General features: G+C 36.3%; 1 protein-coding gene across 3 annotated transcripts in view; it reads right to left on the reverse strand.

The window, feature by feature from the left end:
- CBLB (Cbl proto-oncogene B) overlaps positions 1-24,646 on the reverse strand; it is a 130,379-nt gene that overhangs the window by 35,601 nt on the left and 70,132 nt on the right. For all 3 annotated transcript variants that reach the window (XM_071561647.1, XM_071561638.1, XM_071561657.1), the window contains exons 5-10: positions 16,865-17,021; positions 12,939-13,060; positions 10,462-10,599; positions 8,830-8,917; positions 6,442-6,573; positions 2,472-2,675 (exon numbers count right to left, since the gene is read on the reverse strand). In XM_071561647.1, coding sequence (XP_071417748.1) covers positions 2,472-2,675; positions 6,442-6,573; positions 8,830-8,917; positions 10,462-10,599; positions 12,939-13,060; positions 16,865-17,021 — 841 coding nt within the window. The remainder of the gene's footprint in view (positions 1-2,471; positions 2,676-6,441; positions 6,574-8,829; positions 8,918-10,461; positions 10,600-12,938; positions 13,061-16,864; positions 17,022-24,646) is intronic.

The raw sequence follows: 24,646 nt of genomic DNA on the forward strand, positions 1-24,646 counted from the left end.
AAACAAATGGTATAGAGGTGAGAAAAGGAACATTTCAGGCAACAAATGCATTAGCTCATCTGATACCATGGGGCTTGAAATTTCTCAGCAATGAAACCATTAACAGAGGCTTTTGATACCACTCGTCAGCTTTCTTTCATAAAAAATATGTGAAAACAACTTGGAAATTCAAAAAAAATAAGCTGCTTGATGAGGCAGATAAACAGACTAATTGCAGTGGATTTCTCTAAAGCCTCTCTTACAGCTGAACTGCTGCTACTGCTGACTCATACACAACACCTAGCAGGAATGATTCATTTTTCTTCATGTGTATCCATTTACTCATTCCATTAAAGAATGAGTAAGGAGCTTCATGATTATCCTTTTCCTTGAAGCAATTTCAAGTCTGAGGTCCTTCAGTGACTTAATTCAGAAACCTCTTACAGCTTTTAAGTATACTTCTGCGATAATAGTGATAAACTGTATAAATGGTATTTTTCTGATATCTGATTGATGTGACTATTTCCACAACACACTGTGAAGAACTTTGTGTCCCTGAAACTCTTCTCTTCTAGCAAGGTTAACATCCCAGCTCACTACTAGCCAAATTTTTCTCAGAATACCACATAGTCTAGTCAGATGATATGAGACAAATACAGCCCATTTGATTTTCAAGGATTAACAGTTTTATGTTGAGAAAGCATAAAGTCCTTGCAACAAAGCAAGAAATGAAAAATTTGTTCACCGAGATCACAGGTAACTACAGTATTAGCAGATGGCTGCAATAACCAGATTGTTGTCTTTGTCATCTGACTTCCATTAATTGAACAAATTAAGTTACTACAGCACAGTCACTATGCAGTATCACGTTCATATTACCAGCATTAACAATAAACAAAAGAAAATTTCAAAAAGAGTAAAGTTTTATGTAATATCAGAGAGAAAAAAAAATTCTTTTATCAGGTGCCAAAAAACCACTGTTGAGCAGGAAAAATAAACAGTGATTCAAAAAAAGACAAGGTTGATGAAGAATATATAAAAATGCCATATTCTACACCAGTGGAAGAATGGTTAAGAGAATCACTGCACAAGCACTAGTAACAGCTTTAAGATAAAAACAGCAGCTGAAAAATCACCAAATTACCCAATAATTAAACAATTCAAAGTAAGGACTTCAAGAGTCTAACAAAGTGAAAAGCCCTGCTCCTAAACTTCAGGGATAATTAGTAGGTTTCTTTCACTGAACAGTGAAATTAATGAAACAAAAATAATAAGGCACCAAAGCACTCAAGCACTTGGTGGAAACCAAAGACTTTTTATAGTAATGTCTATTGTCCCTTCTTTTGATAAAGGCATAATGCATTTTTGCCTTATCATAGAAGTGATAGTGTCATAAAAGCCCATCAATTCAAGGCTATCTCACAGAGGTCAGGCTGCAGACTGCAATTTAAGTCCAGGCACAAAGGATAAACTGTTCCCAAGGCTAGACCATGTTGTATTAGGTACACAACACAAGAACGATTCAGAAGTCTTAAGAGGTTAGGAAGGACATCAGAAGTGTGTATATTAACTGACAGATACTCTCAGATATGAGGATGAAGCACGAGTGGGGTTTTTTAACAAATAAAATGATAAGGAAATGGAAGACTGAGACATTACAGAATTAGTTCCAAGGCAATTGTTCTGTCTAGCTGACCTTAGTAAAAGGTAACATCTAGAAAATGCACTGTCAAAATCAGTGTTGCACGGCCTATGACAATATCTATGGCAGGCTAAAATATAGTAGTGAGAACAATCACCATAAAATAAACTTTTTTAAAGATAGTGCTTATTTATTAGTAGCAAAATCTTCTGTGATCAAAGAAAGATCCCAAAATTTAACATAGAGCACTTTCAGGACTAAAAACATCCAAAGCACAAAATCAATATGAATTATGTCAAAAGCACTTTTCCCACTAAAAGTACCTAATACTAAAAATACAGGGAAAAAACATCACAGACAGCCCACATGAAACATGATTAAATGCTACCCGTGTGCAATATGAATTGGGTATCAAGTCATCTTTACAAAATAATATTTATAGCCTGTTCAGATACTCAAGTTTAATCCTAAAACATTCTATACATGTGCATGCACATATGTGCAGAAAACCAGTAATATGTGTATACATGAATTTTCTTGTTCCTTACAAATAAAAGCTCAGGGAGTTGTCCATATAGTATAGTTTGGTTAAGAATTTCCACTGGTGCAGACTCATGCTTTATCCATTATAAGCAAAGTTAACAGAGAATTGGAATACTTTTTTTCTTCTACTCTACTTCAGTGGTTAATGTTGTAAAATTGATACATTTTGGGTTTTTCCAACACAAGAACTGTTCAGTGAGTTGCTGAAGCCCAAAGGATGAAATGCAACCTCTCACTGTTTAAAGTTACATGCAGCTTCATTTACAAACATCTAACTTTAGCTGTTGTACAGTGTTTGAAAACCTACCTTTCGGACTGAAGCCAAACGATTCATCATTAAAGACTCTTCTCTATCATCATCATCATCCAAGTCCAACATGGGCATACTAAAGCTATCAATAATACTGCAGCACCTGGAGTTTTCATCCCTTGGATCAAAGGGATCCACAATAATTGGTTCAGTTCCTTTGATTTCACAGCGGCAGAAAGGACAGCCTTGACCATCAGATTCCTACAGAAAGACAAAAAAGCAGACAAATTTTAAAGAATATATAAAAAAAAATTAAAAGTAGGACTTAACGTCTTTCTACAAAGAAACATCCTTAACCAGACTCTAAAAGCTTGTAAAGATGTCTGGATTAAGCAGAAAACAGATTAACAAATATTCAACTACGGTAAATCTTAAAATGACTGCACTTTTAAAGCTTTCTCTCTCCACTTCGAGCTTCACTTTAAAGAAACCAATCAAAATGCAACAACTATCTCTAAAGAGCACCAAAACAGGTCAGGATGTAACACCTGGTCTTTCGGGCTTACCATTTTGCTATTTCTTCAAGAGAAAGAAGGCAAGGTGTGTAGACAGAAATAATGCATTTTATTATATATCTTTTATATTAAACATAAAGTATTTATTTTTCATTTGGAGTTAAAGAATGAAGACAAGCTTTATGGCATGCAGCTCTTATTCTCTGAAAAACATATACAGTTCATCCTGGCTGCAACATTACCAGCATTCAGAATACATAAAGCTACAAACATTTTTTGACATATTTAACAAAGCAGGACTTAACTATGTTTTCCATAAATTACATAAACAAGGAACTATTTTCACATGTTATCAGAAACAAGAACTACTTTATTTTAATTTCTAAGTGGAGTGCATTCAATGATTTTCAAGCAGCCATCTTCAGTTTCTTTTACTTATTTCAAAAATGTATTTTTCCTCATCAGAAGTAACCAAAAAGCCTTTAAAGATTTCTGGTTACTGATGAAAACAATATCAGAGAAGTCTTTCATGCATTTATAAAGAAATATTTCCATCAAGAGGTACAGTGTAGAATTGTATAAAAAAACTAAACAACAAAACCGAAACCAAACCAACAAAAAACCCCTACCAAACACCACCTTGCCTCAAAAGACAAAACATAAATCCAACCTATGCCCAGAAGAGCCCTGAAGCTTTGAGAAATCAAGATCATTCAAAGTGAAATCAGAAATCACATTGTGTCATATTTGGAGTCAGGTAGAAAGTACAAATAAAAAGATAGGCACACCAAAATTAATTCTAAACAACTTACCTATGCTGAAATATAATCAAGCAAGCACAGGTTTTTCATTTCTCAGATGCAAAAACAGCTTTAATTTTTGTCTAGCACTATTTTTATCTTGACACTTGCCTGCCTTAGTAAACTTGGCAAATGATTTTGCAGTTTGTGGAAAAACTCTATTCCAAGGCCAGATAAGTACAAATGATATTACCTGACAGTCTTGTCTATTTGCATGACTACTACTGGATTTTCAGTTTGTATAAGAACTCTGTTTTAAGCACACTAATTACACTTAGTTAGTCAATATTGCTAACTCAAAGAGCATCTCCAAATTATAAGGTGCCCTTGAAGTAACCCCTGTCACGTGAACAGAAGTCCTCCCTTACTCTGTACATTTCCTTAAAGCTTCATTTTCTAAAAGCAGCCTCATCAGTGAGGAACAGAGCTTTTAGCTTTCAAGGGTTTCTTGTATCTGTGTTGGAAAATAGTTCCAACTAGCAGTTTCTGTCCTTTCTTTTCAAAAGTACTGGTAACAAATCACAACAGAGAAGACTTGTATTCAACAGTATGAACACAAGTGAGAAAATAAAACTGAGATTCCAGACGTCTCTATGAACGTGCACAGTTGTCCATGCCCACAGAAAGGCTATTTATAACATTGTGAGCCATACAGTGCAGCATGTATGTCCACATGCTTTTAGAATCAAGACCAGACATGCAGTTTTCAGACAAGAATAGATTTCTATGGAATAAATTGAGATATTACTTATGTTGCATAATACAAAAAGGAAACTGGTAAACCAAATCTTATTTGAGAGACTGATCCACATAAAGGTGAACAATCATCCTCAGTATTCTATGCGGATCTGATGTTGCATACTCAATTTTTTTTGGCTTAGTGAAAACATCTGTATAGAATCTCTTGAGGCATGTCTAATGAGCCGTTATGCTGCCAATTAAACATTAGCCCACCAGAAGCTCAGAACAGTTGATGCTGTTACAGTGTAATATTTCTTCATTGCCTCACTAATTATACAAAAGTTAAATTTGTAATGAAATCTGAAATGTACCTGACCAATTACAGCTGGTAGCAATGCCTGATGCTTTCAAACATGACAGTTCTCTGAACCTAAAATGCTCTGTTGTCCTCTTCCCGAACCCCTTGTCATCAGCCAAAGTATGAGGACCATAACTTCTCAAGTCTCCAGAACTGGAGAACATGCTTCTATTGTGCCATGAGACACCCATCAATCCAAAGATTTCAGTCCTTCTGCTCTTTCAGCTGAGCCAAAAAGACCCAAGATCTATAGACCTCAGAATTTTTAAGCCAATAATTAACATAGTCAGATCTCTATGTCTGTCATTCAGAATGAAACTTTAAAGAAGACAGAAAGGGTGCTCCTGAAATGAGAAACATTGTTCCATCTCAGCAGTGGTTTAGTTGTGAAATAAATATTCTTATTTGGGTATGCCTCAAATGGAACTTCCTCAGAATTTCTGATCTACAGGCAATTTGAAAGATTTGTGGTTTGGAGCATCACATTCAAGTATCACAAAGAACACAAAACTGAAAACTGAGAGTGCTTCTTATTCAGCCAGCTTTATTGCTAATGGAAGAAAAACTGAAATGATACTTCTGATATATTGTGTTGGTTTGCCAGTGACGCTTCGTTAATTAAGTAGAAAATTTTCTTAAATAGAAAAGAAAAACTATAGTACTTGAAGACATATTTCATACACAAGAATGAAAACACATTAACTGAGACAAACTCATTTAAAACCAGGTCAAAAATGGACTAGAGTCAAGGATTCTATTTACTCTTCTCATTACATTTGTAAGCAAAGACTGGTGCTTAACTGTGAAACAGAGTCCTCTCTGTGAATTTGATGACCCTTACTATTCTCTAGAAAATACAGATATGACATAAGGAAGGGGCAGGGAGGAGAGGTACAATTGACGCGGTTTGAGGAGCACCTATTAGGGGAAAGTCAAACCTGTAAAGAGGAAAGACCTTTTGGTATTACTGTTTAGGTCAGATGCTTGTCAGCTGCATTGAACTAAAGCTACCAGTCCTCCCATTTCCCACAGACTGGTATATTCATGAACAAGATGGACAAAACACACTGTGTCACCAGGACGTCTCCATGTTTTTTGGATAAATGACATTGAGAGAATGGAGTTTCCCCTCTGTTCAGCGTCTTAGTCCAACAACCATCTAAAGCAAGGTGGTTTGGTGCTTTGATTGTTATTAACATGAAACATAGGGATCCTAAGCTTATTTTTTCACAGGCCATTCCATGACTTTTACTACTGACTGAATCCTTCCCTCGCTGAAGACATCCCTTCTCCTTATAAAATGCAGTCTAGTTAGTTATCCATTCCCAGCTGCTGCCTCTCCTCTTTGTGCCTTCTGAATACATTATGAAGCAACCTGGGTGACTGAATTGGGACCACAAGCCCAGCTTGCACTGTCTGAATAGGTACTGCATTTAGGAAACAGTTTCCAATCAGCAGAAGTAAGCAAATAACCTTGGCAAGACTACAAGTCCAGATTATAAACACTCCTGGAGCTTTGTTTTTCACAGATTTCTGGTCTGCAGAATGAAAAGGTTTATAATTTTAAGTGTATACATCCTTGTACCTGGAAGAGTAAACACATATCCACACTGTAAACAGAAATGCAAGAGAGATACCCATCCTCTTCTCCACTAACTGAACTACGACAGTACCTGCCACGCTGTAAGACAAGAAGTGCACATAAGGTGTCCACAAGGCTCTATCTTCACATCCTTGTCATTCTCTGCACAGATTTTACACAGCTGAAAAGTGGAGCCCATTTCACAGTACAGTTCATACTGTTCCTGTAACAGAAGAAAGTGGTTACTTCTTTCATGTGATTTGTTCACAAAAAATATACTTAATCATTAATAATGACAAGGATTGCTCCAAGTGCCCAACCCAGTGTTCCCCAAATTGCTTTCTTATTAGTCAAAGAAACTCTTGCTATTGAAATGTTCAAAAGCCACACTGAGGTTACATTTTTGCTCCTTCAGATCTATGAGATACTATAATTCATGGCGCAAAATGTTTAAAAGATCTGCGCCTATTAGGGTTTGTATAGACTTCTCACATGTAACTGCCATGCAAGGCACACATCCTGCTTTTCCTTGGTTACACTTAAGAGGAGACGATGATGAACAAATGGTTTTAACTGAGAAATTAAGTGATGAATGGAAACAAAATTGGGATTTCCTTTTCTAGGTATGATTTTAGGACTAAGAAAATACTGGATTGAAAACTGACACCCAAGAGGTCTTTCTGACTACAAGAACTTAACACGGTACCATGGTTAAGTACACAACCCTTGTGAAGGAAGTACTGAAAGAATACACCCCAGGATACCATGGTAATAGTCATGCACAGATTATTCAGTACTTTCTATCCTTATAAGACTGATTGGAAGGCAAAAGAACACCTTCAGGAGTAATAAATAACAGATAGAACTTTAATCCAGAACAGTTTCCTAGAATTAGGTGTTATTGGGGAACAGGCAATTAAATGCATAGTCTTGAAAAATCAAATTTTGAAAGATTAAAATAAGTAGGATCTGAGTAACAGGAAAATATACATCTATTGCGAAGTAAAGGGAGAGGAGATGAGACTAAGAAAAAGAGAAAATAAAAGACGGCTCATATCTGCAGCTGCAGTCAGTATGTACTAAGGATGCTTATGATAGAGCTCTAGCCCATCTTTATCAATCTGTCCCTGAAGACACTTTCATGTCCTCTTTTCACAGTTTAAGCAGCTCTAGTGACAGCTCTAAACTGCTTCAGTTATGTATTTTTTAAGGCAACGTTCACATAATTCATACTCTGTTGAAGTACCATCAGAATTAGTTAATGATGTCTTCAAAACTACAAGTTCAGAAACAACTGGATTAATTCAATGCATTCAAAATAAAACGTGATTGGCTTGCGAAGAACCAGGTAATCACAGAAAATGTGCTGCTTCTCCTTTCCTTGAGAAAACGTGAAGATGTGGGGCTAGAACACTGCTCTCTGCAACACAGATACCTGATAACTCTGCATTACTCTTTATTATTTTAAGACTGAAGAGAAAAGAGGGAAATCTGAGAAGTGGAAGCACCCAGATTTTCTTCAGGCAATTGTTTTTAGGAATTCTCTGGCTTACAAAACATATTTTCATAATGATATTCCTGATAATAATAGATGGTAAAGAATATTTCTTTCCTAAAATATTTCTAGAGGTAGAATGCACATTAAGACACTCAAAAGTCCCTAAGATTCAGCAGGTCATCAAGGTTGCTCTGAAGAAACAGACCACCACCTGAAAAAATATGGACTGCATCTAGTCTGATGTCTTCCAGACATTTTTGTCAGGAAAAAAGCTCTACACAGTATGCCTTCACCTTCTAGTGTTAATTTCAGCACCATTTTTAATCAAGCATTTGTCTTGTGGTGGCTGCTTCCTACTATTTGACTATTGCACATCTGCACATTAATCACATCATCACTTAACAAGACTATAAAGACGACTACATATTCTAATTTTCCCAGCAATTCTTTGTAAAATGACTCCATTCAGGCATTCAATTATTTCGGTTGCTCTTCCCTGATCTCTGTTTTAATAGACACAGAAGAAAGGAGAGACACCCTGGAACTGGTATCTTTGCTATGGATGAACTATACTCTTCCTCCTGGACCTGTCAACAAACTGTACAATTCCTATTCAGGCTTCAAAAATATTATTTGATCCTCTATTTCTTTCTGTATTCCCATCTGCTATTAGGGTAGATGAAAGAAGCTGCATAAAAAGCTGTTACATAAATATCAGAAAAACCTTTCATAACTGTTAAAACACTTCTTACTTGGAAGAGGCTTACAATAAACAAAACTTTGCAAGACAGCCGTCCGTATCACCATCAGCTCGACAGTTTAAAGGATTATTATCCTGCTCTTCATCTAAACTCTGCTATCAACAAGTTTTCACTCTTACAAATTTATTATTGAAATTTTAATGCATGCTTATTATCACTTCTAGATGAGATACTAAAGGAAGTGAAGATTACAAAGTAACTGACAAACTCTGCAACATACCTGTGTGACTTTTATGTGATCATGTGGTGTGGGTTCACATAATCCTGTCAAATCAGGATTATAACTCCTTCCATCTGGGAACAGATAGCTGCATCACAAGAAGACTGTTATAAATAGGCACATTTCTTTAGCTTTATTAGCTAAATCATATCCATAACATTTAATAGGGATAGAATAAGTTCCAGTAGACATTAACTAAAATGAATCATCTTTCCTCAGCCATCTTTTTCATCTTTTGGGAACAGCTGAATTGCTACATATATGTTTTGACACATGCCCAAGAACCCTTACAAAAGCTAAGGAAAAATCTGGACATAAAATGCATAGCTACCACCAGAATGCATCTGAGTTTTGATTAGCAGAATATTATTTAAGATCTTTGTTTCACTGTGAGCTTATTTTTGCATATGTTCCTAGTGATTTCTCTACTGAAGGCATCATGTTCATGAATGCTACAGACTAGTTCTAGTAAAGCAGCAGAATAAAAGGTCACACACATTTGTGTGTATCTATGTGTATTATGATATATATAATATTATATATGCCATGATGTGTATATTATGACAAGAATCTGTACTGAGAATCCATGATGAAGACTGGTCTTTACACAAGAACTGATGGGGCCATTTCCATCATTTGGGAAATTAATAGGTTAAATGATACTTCAGAGACCGCAGGTTGTTCTATATTCAGAATTATGTTACCTGTAACTTGGAAACAGTTTCTTGAAAGTCACATGTTAAGTCACTCAACAAGAAAGTTGTATTTACAGAAGGTACAAAAACTACAGTCTGCAATATTCTCAGCCCTAGTTTTTGCTTGCTCAGTTTTTGTCAGGGAGAAACACTACCAATGTAAGTGTGTTTTTTATTATAGGTATGAAACCATAATACCTGGAAAAAGTATACTAGACTGTGCAGGACTGAGAAAAACTCCAAGACTGCAAATGATTTCTCAATCTTTTTTTTGAGGATTCATCAATTGCTTTTTTTTTCACATTATACATATATATATATATATATATATATATATATATATATATATATATATGTATATCTAGGTATAGATATATAATTTTGGATATACCAAAACATGTATTAAAGATTCTGACATCAAAGATTTGTCCACAGCTGACCCAGTAAAAATGTACTACTTCTTCCTATAAATTTATATTCTTTAGTAATTATAAATATTTACAGTAAACTGTTAGAACATGGATAATGTCCTGGTTCCACAATATATAAAAAAGCAATTACATAGCTTACAAATCATTGTGAAGAGTTAGACACAAGAGTAACTGGCAATAGTAGCTGCTCAAGAAGCTTAAGTGCATTTGGGACTCTTGGGGGAGGGAGGTGGGAGGAAGGAGGGATCAATGCAACAGCATCATTTTCTTATAGAATTTACTTGCTATATGACTTTGGTTAACGTTAATTAAATTTGGTTAATGGAATTAACTAGAAACAAGTGTTTTTCAAATGAACCAAAAGGATGGTCCTTAAACTCCAAACAAATGCTAACCACAATATCCATATTCTCTGTTTTAAAGATCATTAACTACCCATATCAGCATTAGAAGAACAAGGAAATCGGGGTTTCACACTCACAGTGACTATAGAAGTTTTTACTTACAATCCTTCCCGGCTGCCGTCAATCAAAGCTTGAAACAGAGGCTTATTGTGAGGTATGGTCTGCAGTATGTTCCCATCACCAGTCACATACCCAATGGCCCACTGTCCCAGGCGAGTGCAACTCAGTCTGAAAATGTAGCTAGAGGAAAACAGGATGAATAAAAAGTCAGTGTAAACCAAAAGTTCAGCACAACAAGCTGAGAGAGCAAGGATGGCCTCTGGTTAGGATACTGAATTAGATATCTGAAGATTTGGGTCAAATACCCAATTCTGCCATGTGTTCTTTCTATAACCTTAAATAAACCTGCATCTTTTACATTGCCTGTTTCTCATGGGCAGAAATAAAGTAACAGCAGTTCCCTAACCCCCAACTTTTCACCATCTTGCTTTTCAGTTTTCAAAGTGAAAGTTGCACATTCACTGTGAACAGTCATATTTAGACATGCTCATAAAACTCTTCAAGAAAAGTGTATTATATTATTAAATCTCCATAGCTACAACATACAACTTTTGTGCATAAGAAGGCCAACAACCTTAATGAATGGCATGGGAAATATAAAGCATCTTTAGATGCAACAGAAATGGTAAAGACGAATGATAAAACCTTCACTACCAGCAAAGTTAATTTTGTGTGAACCTGTAGAGGTGAACACCACAGAAGAAATCACTTCTACTTTGGAAAATACCAGATATTATCAACAAAATTGGATTTAAATACTTCTGTGTGTTACAGGTGATAGCTGGGAGTATACATAATGTAGACAGAGAGCACAGTCAGAAGAAAAGGAAGATTATAGGCAACAGTATTGTGCATGTATAATGTTTCATAATAAAAACTAGCCCCTTTCAGGTCAGACACCATCTCATATGCAAAAACGTCACTCTGAAAAGCATTCCACAGTGAAATATTACAAACACAATTAAGGTATTACAGAGCAGCTTTTCTTAATCACACATCAATATTTTATTTCCTTCCAAACTAATATGAGAAATCTAAGCCTCCCTGAAGTTTGGCAAAGCTCTTGCAACCTTCAATAGGGCCCACATCACACTGAAGTAGTAACTACTCATTTTAACAGAATCTTGTAATTTCCAGGTTGCTTCAATCAGAATAAAGAAGCAATTTCACTTCACATCTCCTCTTTACACACACCAGCATTTCACCTAAGCAATTCAGAAAGTAATTTTCTTACATGCAATAGAAAGCTATCTTAAAGCCAAATCTCTATTTACAATGAATATAAATCAACTTTGGATAATTTCTCTATTACAGAATTGGGATCAATAACAGATAAAATACTAAGTATAACAATCACCCTCAGAATCAACCTATGTTATCTGACTTCTGTAGTAGTGTCCATGTGTACTAAGCTAAAAATCAGTGTTACTCCACCAGAATCACAGGATTTTTGTACATATGCACTTGATCACTTGGGTAACTTAACAAGATGCAGTATAATTTTTCTTAAAATCAAAAGAAAGTAAGTACAGAACATGGGTGTAACTGTTGCTAGATGTCTCCAACAAGTTTCAAAACAATGCACTTGAAACATGTCTACATATGATTCTGCAGCAAACTTAGAGAAGTAGATGTTAGGGAAAATATTCCTAACTATAAGATAAAACTAGCAAAATAAAAAGTAAGTAATAAAGGATTAAGTCCATTAATGAATGTTTGTTTCTCAACTCTGAGTGAAGAAAAATAACCAAGACAACAGTAGCATAAATGGTGAAAGTTCCGTTTGAATAATGCCCTATGTACAGTGGCCCACACAAATTATTTAAAAACTCTACACATCATGATCTTTTATCTTTTCTACATGAAGAGTTTATGATAGAGGATGATTACTGGCAAAGAAAAAAATATGAACAAAAAAGGAACACATAAGCACTGATTAAATTCATAACTTGAATGTGCTATCATGAAAGATGATAAGTTGATTTTTACTATTAAGGAAAACTTCAATGTAAACTTTGAAAAGCAACTTATATTTTCAAATATACTTTTCAAGAATGTACTGCTTGTTATGCCTAATTCAGGAGAAGAAAGGAAAAGCAATGTATTTTCAACTTCTTTCTGTTTATTTGTACTTAGACCTTAGTGTGCTAATACGGTATTTTTTGCTTCATAGCACTGCAGAAGAATTATGGCCGACAAACAGATAATGTTTATAAAATTCCTCTGTCTTAAAATCTAAAAGGTCAGCATTTCTTAAATGTGGAGTTCAGTTTTAGTACTAAACTGTTTGCAAGAATGCGTTTTTATATAAATAAAATCACAAGAGTAAAAGAGAAGTCTACCACTTCTCTGATTCACTCAATTACAAATAAAACAAAACAGAACGCCAAAAATTCACTCCTTCAATACTGCAGTGAGTGTTAAATAACAGGCCATATAGAAGGATGAACCCAGAATAATTATGTAGGTTCTGAGAGAACAAGTTTATTTGGAAAGCAATAAGCAGCAAAACCTCTCACCTCCCAGGCTTAGTGCTGTATTTTTGCAGCCTTGCTTTCACTTCATCATATGTCAGGAATGCCATATATCCAGGATGCGTCACAGCTAAGAAGTTCCAATTCCTTAAGATTGAGCCCCACGGCTAAAAAGAAAAGTCAAATAGTTAAACAGATGCAGCCAGGTAGTTGTGTATTTCTAATAAAGTTCAAGTCTGTGTGTCAGAGACACCCGGACTGTTTTAGGTTCAGCTGAAAAATATGCACTTTTGGTTAAGACCTAAATAGTAAAAAGGACTGTCCTATACACCCAGCTTTGCTACAAGTGTTCCTTCAAAAGAATCATTTCAAGAAAATCAAGCAAAAGTTTTTTGATAAAGATTTCGAAGACCTTGATTTTACGAGACCTTCTATTCATAGCCACATAAAATATTAAACACCATGCTTAGTTAAAATCTGGAAAGTATGACTCCATGATGATTTAATAAAAACACAATTAAGCCTATTCTTGAGAGGTCCTGAAGCATTTCCATAGTTAATGATAAGTAACACTAACAAATGAATCTTAATAAAGACACTAATTTGAGCTGTCACTCCTTTTTTTATGCTCTGCTTCTTGATTTCTTCAGTCACTGCAATGGTATTACAGCCAGAAAACAAAACAAATATTGACAGCACTTCACTAGAGTCTTTGCTGACTTGAATAGCAAATGCTTCAAAAACCTCAGTGAAACATGCCTGATATGCTATTGCTTTGAAGAATAAGGAACAGTCCTTCACTGTAAATAAAGGATGATTTTTAAAGTAGTGGACTAATAAAATATCTAAATGTCCATTGTCACCATTTAGAAAGTCAAGAAACTGCCTCTGAATTCTTTGGAGATTTTACTTTTAATCTATTCCTCAAAAGATCAAGGCAGGTGATGTTAAGCAACACAAAACAAGAGGCTTGTGTTCTTATGTGCCTTGCTAATTCCTGTTAAAAGAAATTCTAAGGGCTGATCAGGCAGAGATGAAATGCCTGTGTGACATGCTTAAGCAGATTATCCTAATAGTTCTGCTTGAGAGTATGTTACATTTCCCAGGCAAACCCTAACCACTATTTAAACCCAGATGAATACCTGTTTATTTGAAACTAATACCTCTTCACATCAGACACATGAATTAGAAGACAGGTTTCAGCACAGAGGTTGTAAGACACCTAAAGTGTTCAAATTTGTACAAAAGCAAGGAAAAAGAAATAAATCTCAATCCTAGATGCAATCTTGCCAGCTCCTCCAACAAGCTCAACAAGGCTGAGTGCAAGGTCCTGCACCTGAGTTGGGGCAATCCCAAGCACAAGTACAGGTTGCACACCAAAGGGATTGAAAGCAAGTCCCCAGAGGATTTGAGGGTGCTGGTGATGGACATGCTGGACATGAGCCAGCAATGTGCACTTCCAGTCCAGAAAGCCAACCACATCCTGGGCTGCATCAAAAGCAGCATGGCCAGAAGGTCGAGGGGAGGTGATTCTTCCACTCTCCTCTGGTGAGACCCCACCCGAGTACTGCATCCAGCTCTTGGGCCCAACAATATAGATCTCTTAGAGCAGGTTCAGAGTAGGGCCACGAAGATGATAAAGGGATAGAGCACCTTTCCTATGAAAACAGGCTGAGAGAGGTGGGATTGTCCAGCCTGGAGAAGAGAAGGCTCCAGGGAGACCTTAGAGCATCCTTCCAGTGCCTAAAGGGGCCTGCAAGAGAGCTGGAAAGGGACTTTTTACAAAGGCGTGGAGTGATAGGACAAGGGGGAATAGTTTCAAACTGAAATAGGGTAGGTTTAGATTAGAAATTAGGAAGAAATTCTTTACTGTGAGGGTGATGACACACTGGAAAAGGTGTCCAAAGAAATTGTGACTGTCCTATTCCTGGAAGTGTTCAAGGCCAGGCTCAATGGAGCTCTGAGCAACCTCGTCTAGTGGAAAGCTTCCCTGCCCAAGGCAGGGACCTTGGAACTAGATGACCTTTACAGTCGCTGCCAACACAAACCATTCTGATTATCCCCTCTGAGGAGGTGAATGTGTCACCATGGCTGAAAAATCAAAAGGCAAGAACTCATAGCTAGCCAAGCATACAGAGTAGTGCAAAAACAGAAGTGTTAAATGGGAAAACATTTGTACACTTTCTCTTCTATGGAAATATTTTTGCATTAAAGGGCAACTTAACTGAACATGTTAACAGTAACAGAATGAAGTTCCTTTCCTTCAAAGCATCTAGATATTCTGCCATGCTTTCTCTTGGGTCAGGGAACACAGCACTTGAAGCTGTGCATACATACAGTGGGGAGGCAGGGGGAGCAACTTCACTTTTACAGCATCTCCATAAAAAATAGTCTTGCTTTCTTCTGTGAATAAGCAAGCAAATGCAGCTACAAATGCAGCTACAAATGCAGCTTTTCTGTAACACAACCCACAGTTGGAAAAACAGTATTTGGATTACTTAATTGGGATTTTCTCCCTGTGGGTGTGTGTATGCATAGGTACAGAAGATGTTTAAAAACTAGAGAAGCAAAATGTAAGCTCTGGGATCGGTTCTCAAACCAAGTTCAGTCCAAGTTCACTTCAACAGTTATGCAGCTATTGCACCAATTGGTAATCTGTTTGGCAAAATATCTCTCTCTGCTTCCTTGTTAAATTAAAAGATAATCTTTATGAGTCTTCTCTCCTTACGTGTATCTGTACTACTGATCCCCTTTTTCTAGCAGAAGACAAAACAATGAATCAAACCACCAATGGCCTCACGAAGAAAGCAAGTGACAGATGTTTGTGGTTAAATTAAACAGAAGGACTACTGACACATTAACATTTTCAACTGTGATAGTTTGGACCCAAAGAGGATGAAATACAAAACTGTATACTAAAACCATTAATCACCCCCTGCCAAATTTTAGCATCAACTTCATAATAACACCCTTTCCCATAACGGCAAAACAAAGACAGTTAAACAACGCTTAACACAGAAAAACATGGAAAACAGAACAAACACAGACCCAGGCTTTGACATAAAATTGGTATTTTGAACATATCTCCAACAGGCTCACTAAGGTTGGAAAATACCTCTAAGATCATCAAGTCCAACTGATAACTCAGCACTGCCAAATTCCCCACTAAATCATGTCCCAAAGTGCTTGATATTTTTTTCAGTGAAGATTTTTTTTCCTGAGATTCAGTCTAAACTTTCCCTAGTGCGACTTGAAGCTCTGCACAAGGTCATCACTGTACAGAGTAAAGAAACTAAAGGATAAAATAAATAGTTTATTACCTCAATAACTCCTGTATATCAAAGAAGTATCTAAAGTGACAAATTTAGAATCAATACATCTAATGCAAACCTTCTATATTGACTAAAATACTTCAAGTATATTCTGCAGAAGGGACACAAGGTTAACAGAGGCACATAACATATATAGCAAGCTTATTTCAGATAAATATTGCCTATTAACAAAAATATAATTAATGCTATTCTCAAACATAGTTCCTTATTGTAAATAAACAGCAATGCATTAATGGCAAAAATATGTTCATAAAGAAAAGAATTAGGCCTACATTTATCCTAAAAAGAAGCAGTGTGTAACTTTATGTGTTTGTAGAAACACTTCATTTAAATTTACATAGATAAAAAAGCACAAAAAAACCCATCACAGCCAAAAGTTAAATTACCTGAAGGTCTACAATTCCGGGAATGTATTTAAAAATCCTGAAAAATAAGTAAGTAGCAAACACAAAGATAATGTTTTCAGTTTTTCAGATGTAGGTGTTGTTGGCCCAAACATCTGTGAAGGACTAAAAGAAATGCACAATTCATTTCTGCAATAGTGTTTCAGCTCTTTCAGATTTTTTTTTAATCTATTTCCTTGTCTCAGGGCATTAAGCTTCTCAAATTCACACAAGTACCTAAATTTTCAAGTCTTACCTGAAATAATCTAGTGAAGATATCAAATTCGAAAATTGAAATGTAGTCATTGCAGGTCAAGTCAATAGTAGATTTAAGAGCCATAGCTTCCAAACCAGAGCTAATCTGATGAACTTCATGAAGGCACTGCCTGAACACTTTCCACGGCACTATAGTTCTGTGGGAGGGATAGAAATAAAAAATTCAATAAAATCACATATTTATGATTTGATGTCTCAGACATCAGAACTGAACTTTTAAAGAAGTGGAACATTAATTTGGTTTCTCTACAGACAAAAAAAAATAAAACCTACATTTTCTGAAAGCAGTCTAAGCAAATACAAGAATGGTTTACCTCCCTTTAAATACAGTCAAACAAAGAGTCATTTATTTCACAATGATAAATATTCATGCTTCCTTAGGAAGAACACTGTAGAAACTGGAATACCCTGACAATCAGGTGTAGCAACCAGTCTCACACTCTCAAAAGTAATGGAAAGGTCCAATTCTGTGCTTGGTAAAAAACTCCTTCCTTCACAACCTTTCTTCTCCAAATGATAAGCATCAATTAAGTATCTGCTGTGGTGAGACTCTTTTTTTATAGCTAAAGCTCCTAAACTAAATATTGGTCAAGTAACATGACTGCAAACAACCAGATAGCACTGACAGTGGTTGAAGCCCTGTCATAGCCCATGGCAGTTACACGAATTTTAATAGACAGGAAATTAGAATCATCCTCTTTGGCAGAACAAAACCATATTCTGCCAAATTCAGTTTCTATTTGCATAACTGGAGGTAATGCAGGTTAGTTACTTTATCAACCAAATACTTGTATTTAGAATCTGACATGAGGTTGATCACTTGAATGTGTTGTATTTCAGCATTCTCAAACTACAAGAAATTGTTTAATAACAGCAGTTCTTCTCATGTCCCTAGGGTCAAATCCAAAGTTTGCAAAGCCATAACACTTCTTAAAAATATTCTGCCTCACACTGAGATCAGATTAAAAGATATTTTAAAAACATTTTAATTAACCAAAATATAAACAACATATAACTATTAATCAAAATATAACTATTCAGGCCAAGATCTCATACATTCATAGTAATATTTGGCTAATAACTGCTAAATCAACAACAGACACAGGCCTCACAAACTCATTGATACTTCTTGCAAATTTTATTAATTCAAATGGCCATAGTTTTTCTATTTTTTCATGCAGAAAGGATATCACTTAGCATAAGGGTAGGGGGAAGCCTGACTGTATTAAGTTGGTCCTGCATAACAAATAGTATCCAGTTAACCTAAATTAAAATAAGTAGTATTTTGAAGTACAACACTAAAGAGACATTCCTGTATTTCTATTGTGTTAAGACATTCAGTACACTTTTAAGTGCAAAGAAATCTACTTGTTACAGAGAGGCTTATATTGAGAAAGTCATAAATAACAAAATGAGAAGGTTAATAGATCTCAGCAGATACTTTCATCTGTGTATGAAAAACAGGAAACCACAAAGAGCTGAAGAGATACCACATCAGATGTCATTTAAGAAAGAATGCACATCCAATTTTCATTACGGTAAAGAGAGTGAAACACTGCACTAAATTCAGACAAAAAAACCTAAAAAATGTCAGTGCTTTTGTGGTAAAGTTGTCTTAGTTCAAGTGCCTACTGCTTATTTAGCTCCTGTAACCATGGCTCTGAATGTTTCTGATTCTCTTTGTAAACCATCCTAAGTGTCTGCAGCATTGGGATCATGCTAAAATGTATTTAGAAAAGTTTCTGGGGTTTTGTGGTCTTTTTGTTTGCTGTTTCTTGTTTTGGTTTGATGTTTTGTTTTCAGGGGTTTTGGGGGAAGGGTTGTTTGTTTTGTTGCTTTGGGGTTTTTTTTGGGGGGATGTGTGTGTTAAGGGTAAAGACAATAATCCTTAAATAAAAAACAATAGAGAATCTATCAGGTGTTATCATAGCCATACTGTACCTTAAGAACTGGTTTTTCATTCCTTGTCTGAGACAGTCTCATGAAGACATATTCATTAGGTGCAATTAATAACTAGGATATTCAGCTATCTATTCACTAACACCCTGCACCCCCAAAATTTCACCAGAAACAGAGGAAACAACAAAAGTCTTCAGAAGAATATGTTTTTAAGGTTTTGTTGGCTAAGACTTTCTCTAAGATAGAAACCAGATACTGGGAAGTGAGTGATTAATTAATGAAGTAACGTCTAAGGTTATTTTGTGGGATTTCTTCAAGAATAAGTGTTTGAAAAACTTAAAATCCACTAAATTCAGCAGATTTTATTTCCTGCAGCTTTGTGGAATAGGTCTTTCATCTTCTGCTTTCTTTAAATAAAGGTGAGAATGGGTTGTTTAAACACATCAACTCCTATTTCTCAGCAGCTACTTTTATAGAGTTATCATTCCTAAATACTTCAAAACAGCACCAGCCAGGAATCATTTCTCCCCCAGTGTGTCTCTCCAGTTTATGTATACATATTGCTGAGCTCTTCAGAGGCCTTGTAGACCACACACACTCACTCAAAATGAGGGTGTTACCGAGTCTTCACAAGGTGAAGGTTTCTGCAACACCCTCTCCTCCAGCTCCTACATCAATGAAACCTGGTGACCTTTTAGGGCACCCTGAGAAACACCCTCCTCTGGCAGAGATCTGGGAGGGATCATGCAGAATACTTCCCACAGTGATGAGTGGGTGAAAGAGGCTTTCGTAGATGGCTGGCAAGTCGAGTTTCTATTTGAATTAACATTTCACTGCTCTTGCTGTCTTGTGTTTTAGGGGATATACAGCCTTTGAAGACACCTGTTCATTACTGAAATCTAAAGAGTTATTTTAATCATTTAGGGAGGTGGCAAGGGGCAGTGGTGGGGGGAAGAAAACAGGGCCAAGCAAAACAAGGTTGAGATTGGGACTGTCCTAGTTAATAGCATGCTTAGATTGTTATTTATGTATCAACAAAACCCTTGCCCTTATAGAAAGAAAAAGATAGAATCCTGTTAGGAAGCAAACACTGCCTGCTGCATTCAGCTCCTGAACCACAGAAGGTATCTTCTATAAATATTTTCAGGGATCTATCTCCTTGTAATGTTTGTTGCATCATGCCCTAAATGATATCCTGGACCGGAGGCTGTCAGGTATTCTGCACATGCCTCATGCTATTAGGCTGACCTTTGGACACTTGTCCAGGAGGAGATGAATCAGTCAGCTCTGCTACAGCTCATCAAAGATGGGATTTGACGTCTTGGTAACATTAGTTCTCTATAGAATCAGGTTGAGGAAGTGCAGTGTCTGAGTATTTCAGGTATTTAACTGCAGTTACATAAGTTGTCCCCTGTGGTAGAAGTGCCCATCACTGACTCCAGCTGAGACAATGTTCTGGGGAGACTCTCACATGAGACGATGATACTAAACAGTGACTGTACGTCCCTCAAAGGCTGGATGACCCAAGCTTAGAGCCCTGCCACATATGGACACATTACAAACAAATACTTCCAGGGCTTTGGTAAGTTTCTCTTTTTACAGTACAATTTGGAAAAAAAACCAAAACAAAACAACAAAACAGGACATTGAAGTAATTAAAAAAAAAAAAAGAAACAACAGGACACTGAAGTAACAAAAAAACCCCCAAAAAACCAAAACAACAACTGTCTAACTTACATGTGCATACCCTGTTACTGTGCTGCATGTTAATTCATTGCAACCTTCTATTAGTTCAAAAATCTTCAGAGAGATAACATCAGAAAGAAATAAAAATATGAAGAAAGCAGAAATAGACATGTACAGCAGAAAAAGGATGTGAAGTACCTTTCACAAGGAAAACATAATTTCCACCTTCCAAACTTCTAGGAAACTATTTATCCGTACAGGGTTCCTAATGTTTTTCCTTGTCATTAGAGTAGAAGCTCATGACAATTTAAGGAAAGAAAACAAAATAAAACAAATTATTCTAAAAAATATTTCCTGCCTAGGTTTTCTGTGCACCACACCAATCAACAAAACTATCTGGATCTTCGTATTTACCTTGGGATTGTCTTCTTAAAGAGTCCTGTCAAAAACCCTGAAGTACGCCATTTCTCCTGTCAAAACCCCTAAAATAAGCCATTTCTCCACAAGCATCTCAAAATGACACTACTCCCCATTTCTTATGCAGTAGTAAAACTAGTAAATGTATTTGAAGAATGATGAATTCAAAAGTGTTGTGACCAAAGTGCAAGTTTTTTTTTAAAATACTATTACACAGGATGGTAGCTACTATTATTGTCACATTTACTATCATTGTCACTCCATAATCTCAAATACAGTGTTTTAAACACCACCCACACACCTTCCATATGCTTAAAGGAAAAGGACTGGTGTCTAGCATGTGATTTTCAAGCAATTTAGCAAAAGAATTCAGGTGATCTCTTCCCTCCTGTCCTGATCATGTGTACAGAGGATTCTCTTCAGTTCCCTGAATGTTGCTATATTATTAAAAAAACCTGGAGAGGAAGCAAATATTTTCTGAGCATGCAGAGTACAACACTTAAGTAAAACTACAGAGATGCAGCTATTCTGGAATGTCAAGTGACACTGCTCCCATTTGAACCAGAGCAGACCACAAGAATGCCTACGAAAGTAAACACATACCTGTATAACTTAAACTTACAGTGAACACTTCAGTCTGCAAGAGACTCTCTCAAATGTTGCCAGAAAACACAACATGAAAAGGCCATTACGGAGCAAACTCAAAAATATTCAAGCAAATACTGAGCCAGATAGAAACAACATTCTTCGTAAGCCTGGAGTGAGCAACGTGCATTTTGATTTTTCACCACTGAACAGAGCATTTTCTTAAAACTGCTGCTTCAGTTTTAAGTGAGAGGCCGCATGTTTTCACTGCTTCTGAACTGTGGAGCTAATAATTGACACACAGAAGGCTTGAGCAGTTCAGTCCTAAGGGGAAAAAAGGAATTCTGCCATATTGTGCCAATACAGTCATTAAATAGTGATGTCATTCAGAACAAATACAGATGACTCTAGCAAGAGAAGAGAACGTAAAAGAGAGAAAATGAGCCTTACGAAATGTGGAAAATACACCACAAAAAAAGAAATCCACTTCCAAAGCTACGTAACTGGACATTGCTGGAGAGATAGCAAGTTCCTTAAGAGATGGAGGAAGTCTGCATTTCCTAAAGTGTCCCCAAAGGGATACACTTATCTATATACTTCCACCTCTGATCTCTAACCGCAAATTGAAAGCACACCACCATGCTTTTGCATATCCTTTATACTTACAACACTGCCTCTCCTGCCTATCCACTGAGAATCTGTTCTCCTGTCTCACCATCTTGTATGCCCAGTATTAAAAGTTTGTTTCTGCTACCTTTTGTACATGCAATTTTGCCTAATTCTTAGGCACTCTGAATAGCTGGGAAGACTGTCACTCTTTTCCATTTTCTAATCCTATCTTGCAACTTTTCATTGACTAGCTCATCTCTATATTATCTGTCTTCTTATTCAAACTTGTTCATCTCACATTTGTAGAAAAAGGTCTAGTGAGATTTATGTCTCACTAGACGTTTTTTCTAGAGATTTATGTCTTACTAGCACCCAAGGAACAGTACCTTCTGTCTCTAGCTCAAGTTTAAACAAGCACAGCAATATGCTTATTTCCAGTGCTACTGATCACCCGAAGAAGGAACCACACGAAGAAGGAACCACATGTCAAAAGCCCCATTCCTGTTTATTTCCTCCTTTTTTAATGTTTCTGTCACCAAAACACATGTCTTAATGGTGATGAAGCTGACAGTATTTGAATAACTGCCTCTTCAGCTTCCCTTTACACTTCAGTTCATATTCAAATTTGAAGCTCTCTGGGCCAGGACCAACTCTTCAGTCTGTATTTTTACAGTCTGCAGGCAGCAGTAGGGCTCTTGAGCACTATCAGCAGCAAGAAAAGAAAATCAAGTAATAAATAAAGGGGATTAACAAGGTGTAAAAACTTGAAAATACATAGCTGTCACAGAAGTTGTGCATTGTGGTCTGCCTGTTTTACTGCGTGTTATCTGAACCCAAGCTACTGAGGCTATGTCTGTTCTATCCTGACTGAAAAAGCACTGACCACAGCAGAACCACAACTGCTCAAAGTCTAGTATATCAATTTGAAATACACTGTTTAACTGCTACTGAGAAATCAATAGCCACATTTTTTCATGAATTCCAATAAAAAACATAATTTCAGGCCTCATCTGAAAAAAGTATAGGAACATTAAAACAGTATTGTCTTTGACCCCAGGAGTGAAAGAATTTCTATTTCCTCAAACTTAAAGGTGCAAAAAAATCAATTTATCTGGCAACAATAACAGAAAGGCATTAAAATTTTTAAAGTTCCACAATGAAGAACAAAGGCTTAAAAGTTAAAATAAATGGCATAACTATGGAGAATTGAAAATCTAAGAACATTGACTTTTGCTGCTGATTCATTCTGCAACATGAAGACAGCCACAAATCACAAATTTCAATATTTACCAAGCCCTGCATGGCTTCACTGTAGCTTTCAAATTCAGAAGCTGAAAGATCTCTTAGGTCATCTCGCCCACTCTCCTTCTCAGTTCAGGATTGCTCCCAGTGGTATTTTGCACAATTTTACTCAGAACAGAAAACTAGTAAAAGATGTAAGGTGCTATTAAAGTGAGCAAGGAATCAAGGGAAATTATCATTGAGCACTATGCAGTAATAAAATGTGGATAATGAAGATGCTATCAGATTTTGTTTTATATGCATATTTACAACCCACTGGGGGTTACTAAAGTATCTGTAAACAACTGTAACTGCTGATTATATGCCTTACAACTTCACAGTTCCATTTAACATTACAGTTTATCTGTACATTTAACTAGCATTTGCCTCAATGCAACTATAATGGTAAACCATGGGAGAAGATTCATTCCACTAAAACCGCTTGCTCCAGTAATTGTACCCTAGCAATCAGGACAGATTCAAAAAAAATCACATCTTCCCAATTTCACCCTTTTCCTGCTCTTGACACTACCACTCTCTTTCTTGGTATAGGTCTTAATCTAAACTCTTGACCTTGACCATCATGGTGTAAAGTTTGTGTCAATTTATTCCTTTGTTCTTTTTCAGCTAGCTAGCTCCTTTATATTCTTCAAGAGGCCCTTTTTCCTCTCATAGACTGTGAAAATGCCAGAGACAGCCTATTCCAATCATTCAGCCTTTGGAATGACTCCTCACATACCCCATAATTTGGATACATACTCTACTTTGTCCTTGCAGAGAAATCAATTCCTCCATTTTTTTCCCTTCTTTATACCGTTATCACCAGATAATCAAAAATCTCATTATCTCCCAACTTGATTTATCAATTCTCCTTACACATTCCTAAACTCCACATTAGTCTCTCCAGATCCTTTCCAAACATGCTATAACTTCCAAGATTCCCCCTCTCTCCTCTGAAACTTGCAATACTGGGGAAAAAAAGGCTGTTTGCTCCTTTTGCTGATTTCCATTATCTGCTGTTCTCATGTAGCATTCTCTCCCAGACAAGTTTCTGTAATCACTGACATTATTTAGAAGTTTTGTAGAAATGTTCTGGAAATGTGAAAGTTTAGGAGGTATTTGAAGGCCAAAAATGTGTGGTTATCTTCGCACATTACTCTGAGGGAGCCATTCAAATAGCTTGCTGAGTTCTAGTTCTTGTTTTCTACAGAAATTAAAAGAGCAGCTAGATGTATGATCGAAGACCTGAAATAGCCTAGACCCTTATTTTGCTCATGAGTTTGAA

The sequence above is a fragment of the Pithys albifrons genome, chromosome 1 (genome assembly GCF_047495875.1).
Source record: "Pithys albifrons albifrons isolate INPA30051 chromosome 1, PitAlb_v1, whole genome shotgun sequence".
Classification (NCBI taxonomy): Eukaryota; Metazoa; Chordata; class Aves; order Passeriformes; family Thamnophilidae; genus Pithys; species Pithys albifrons.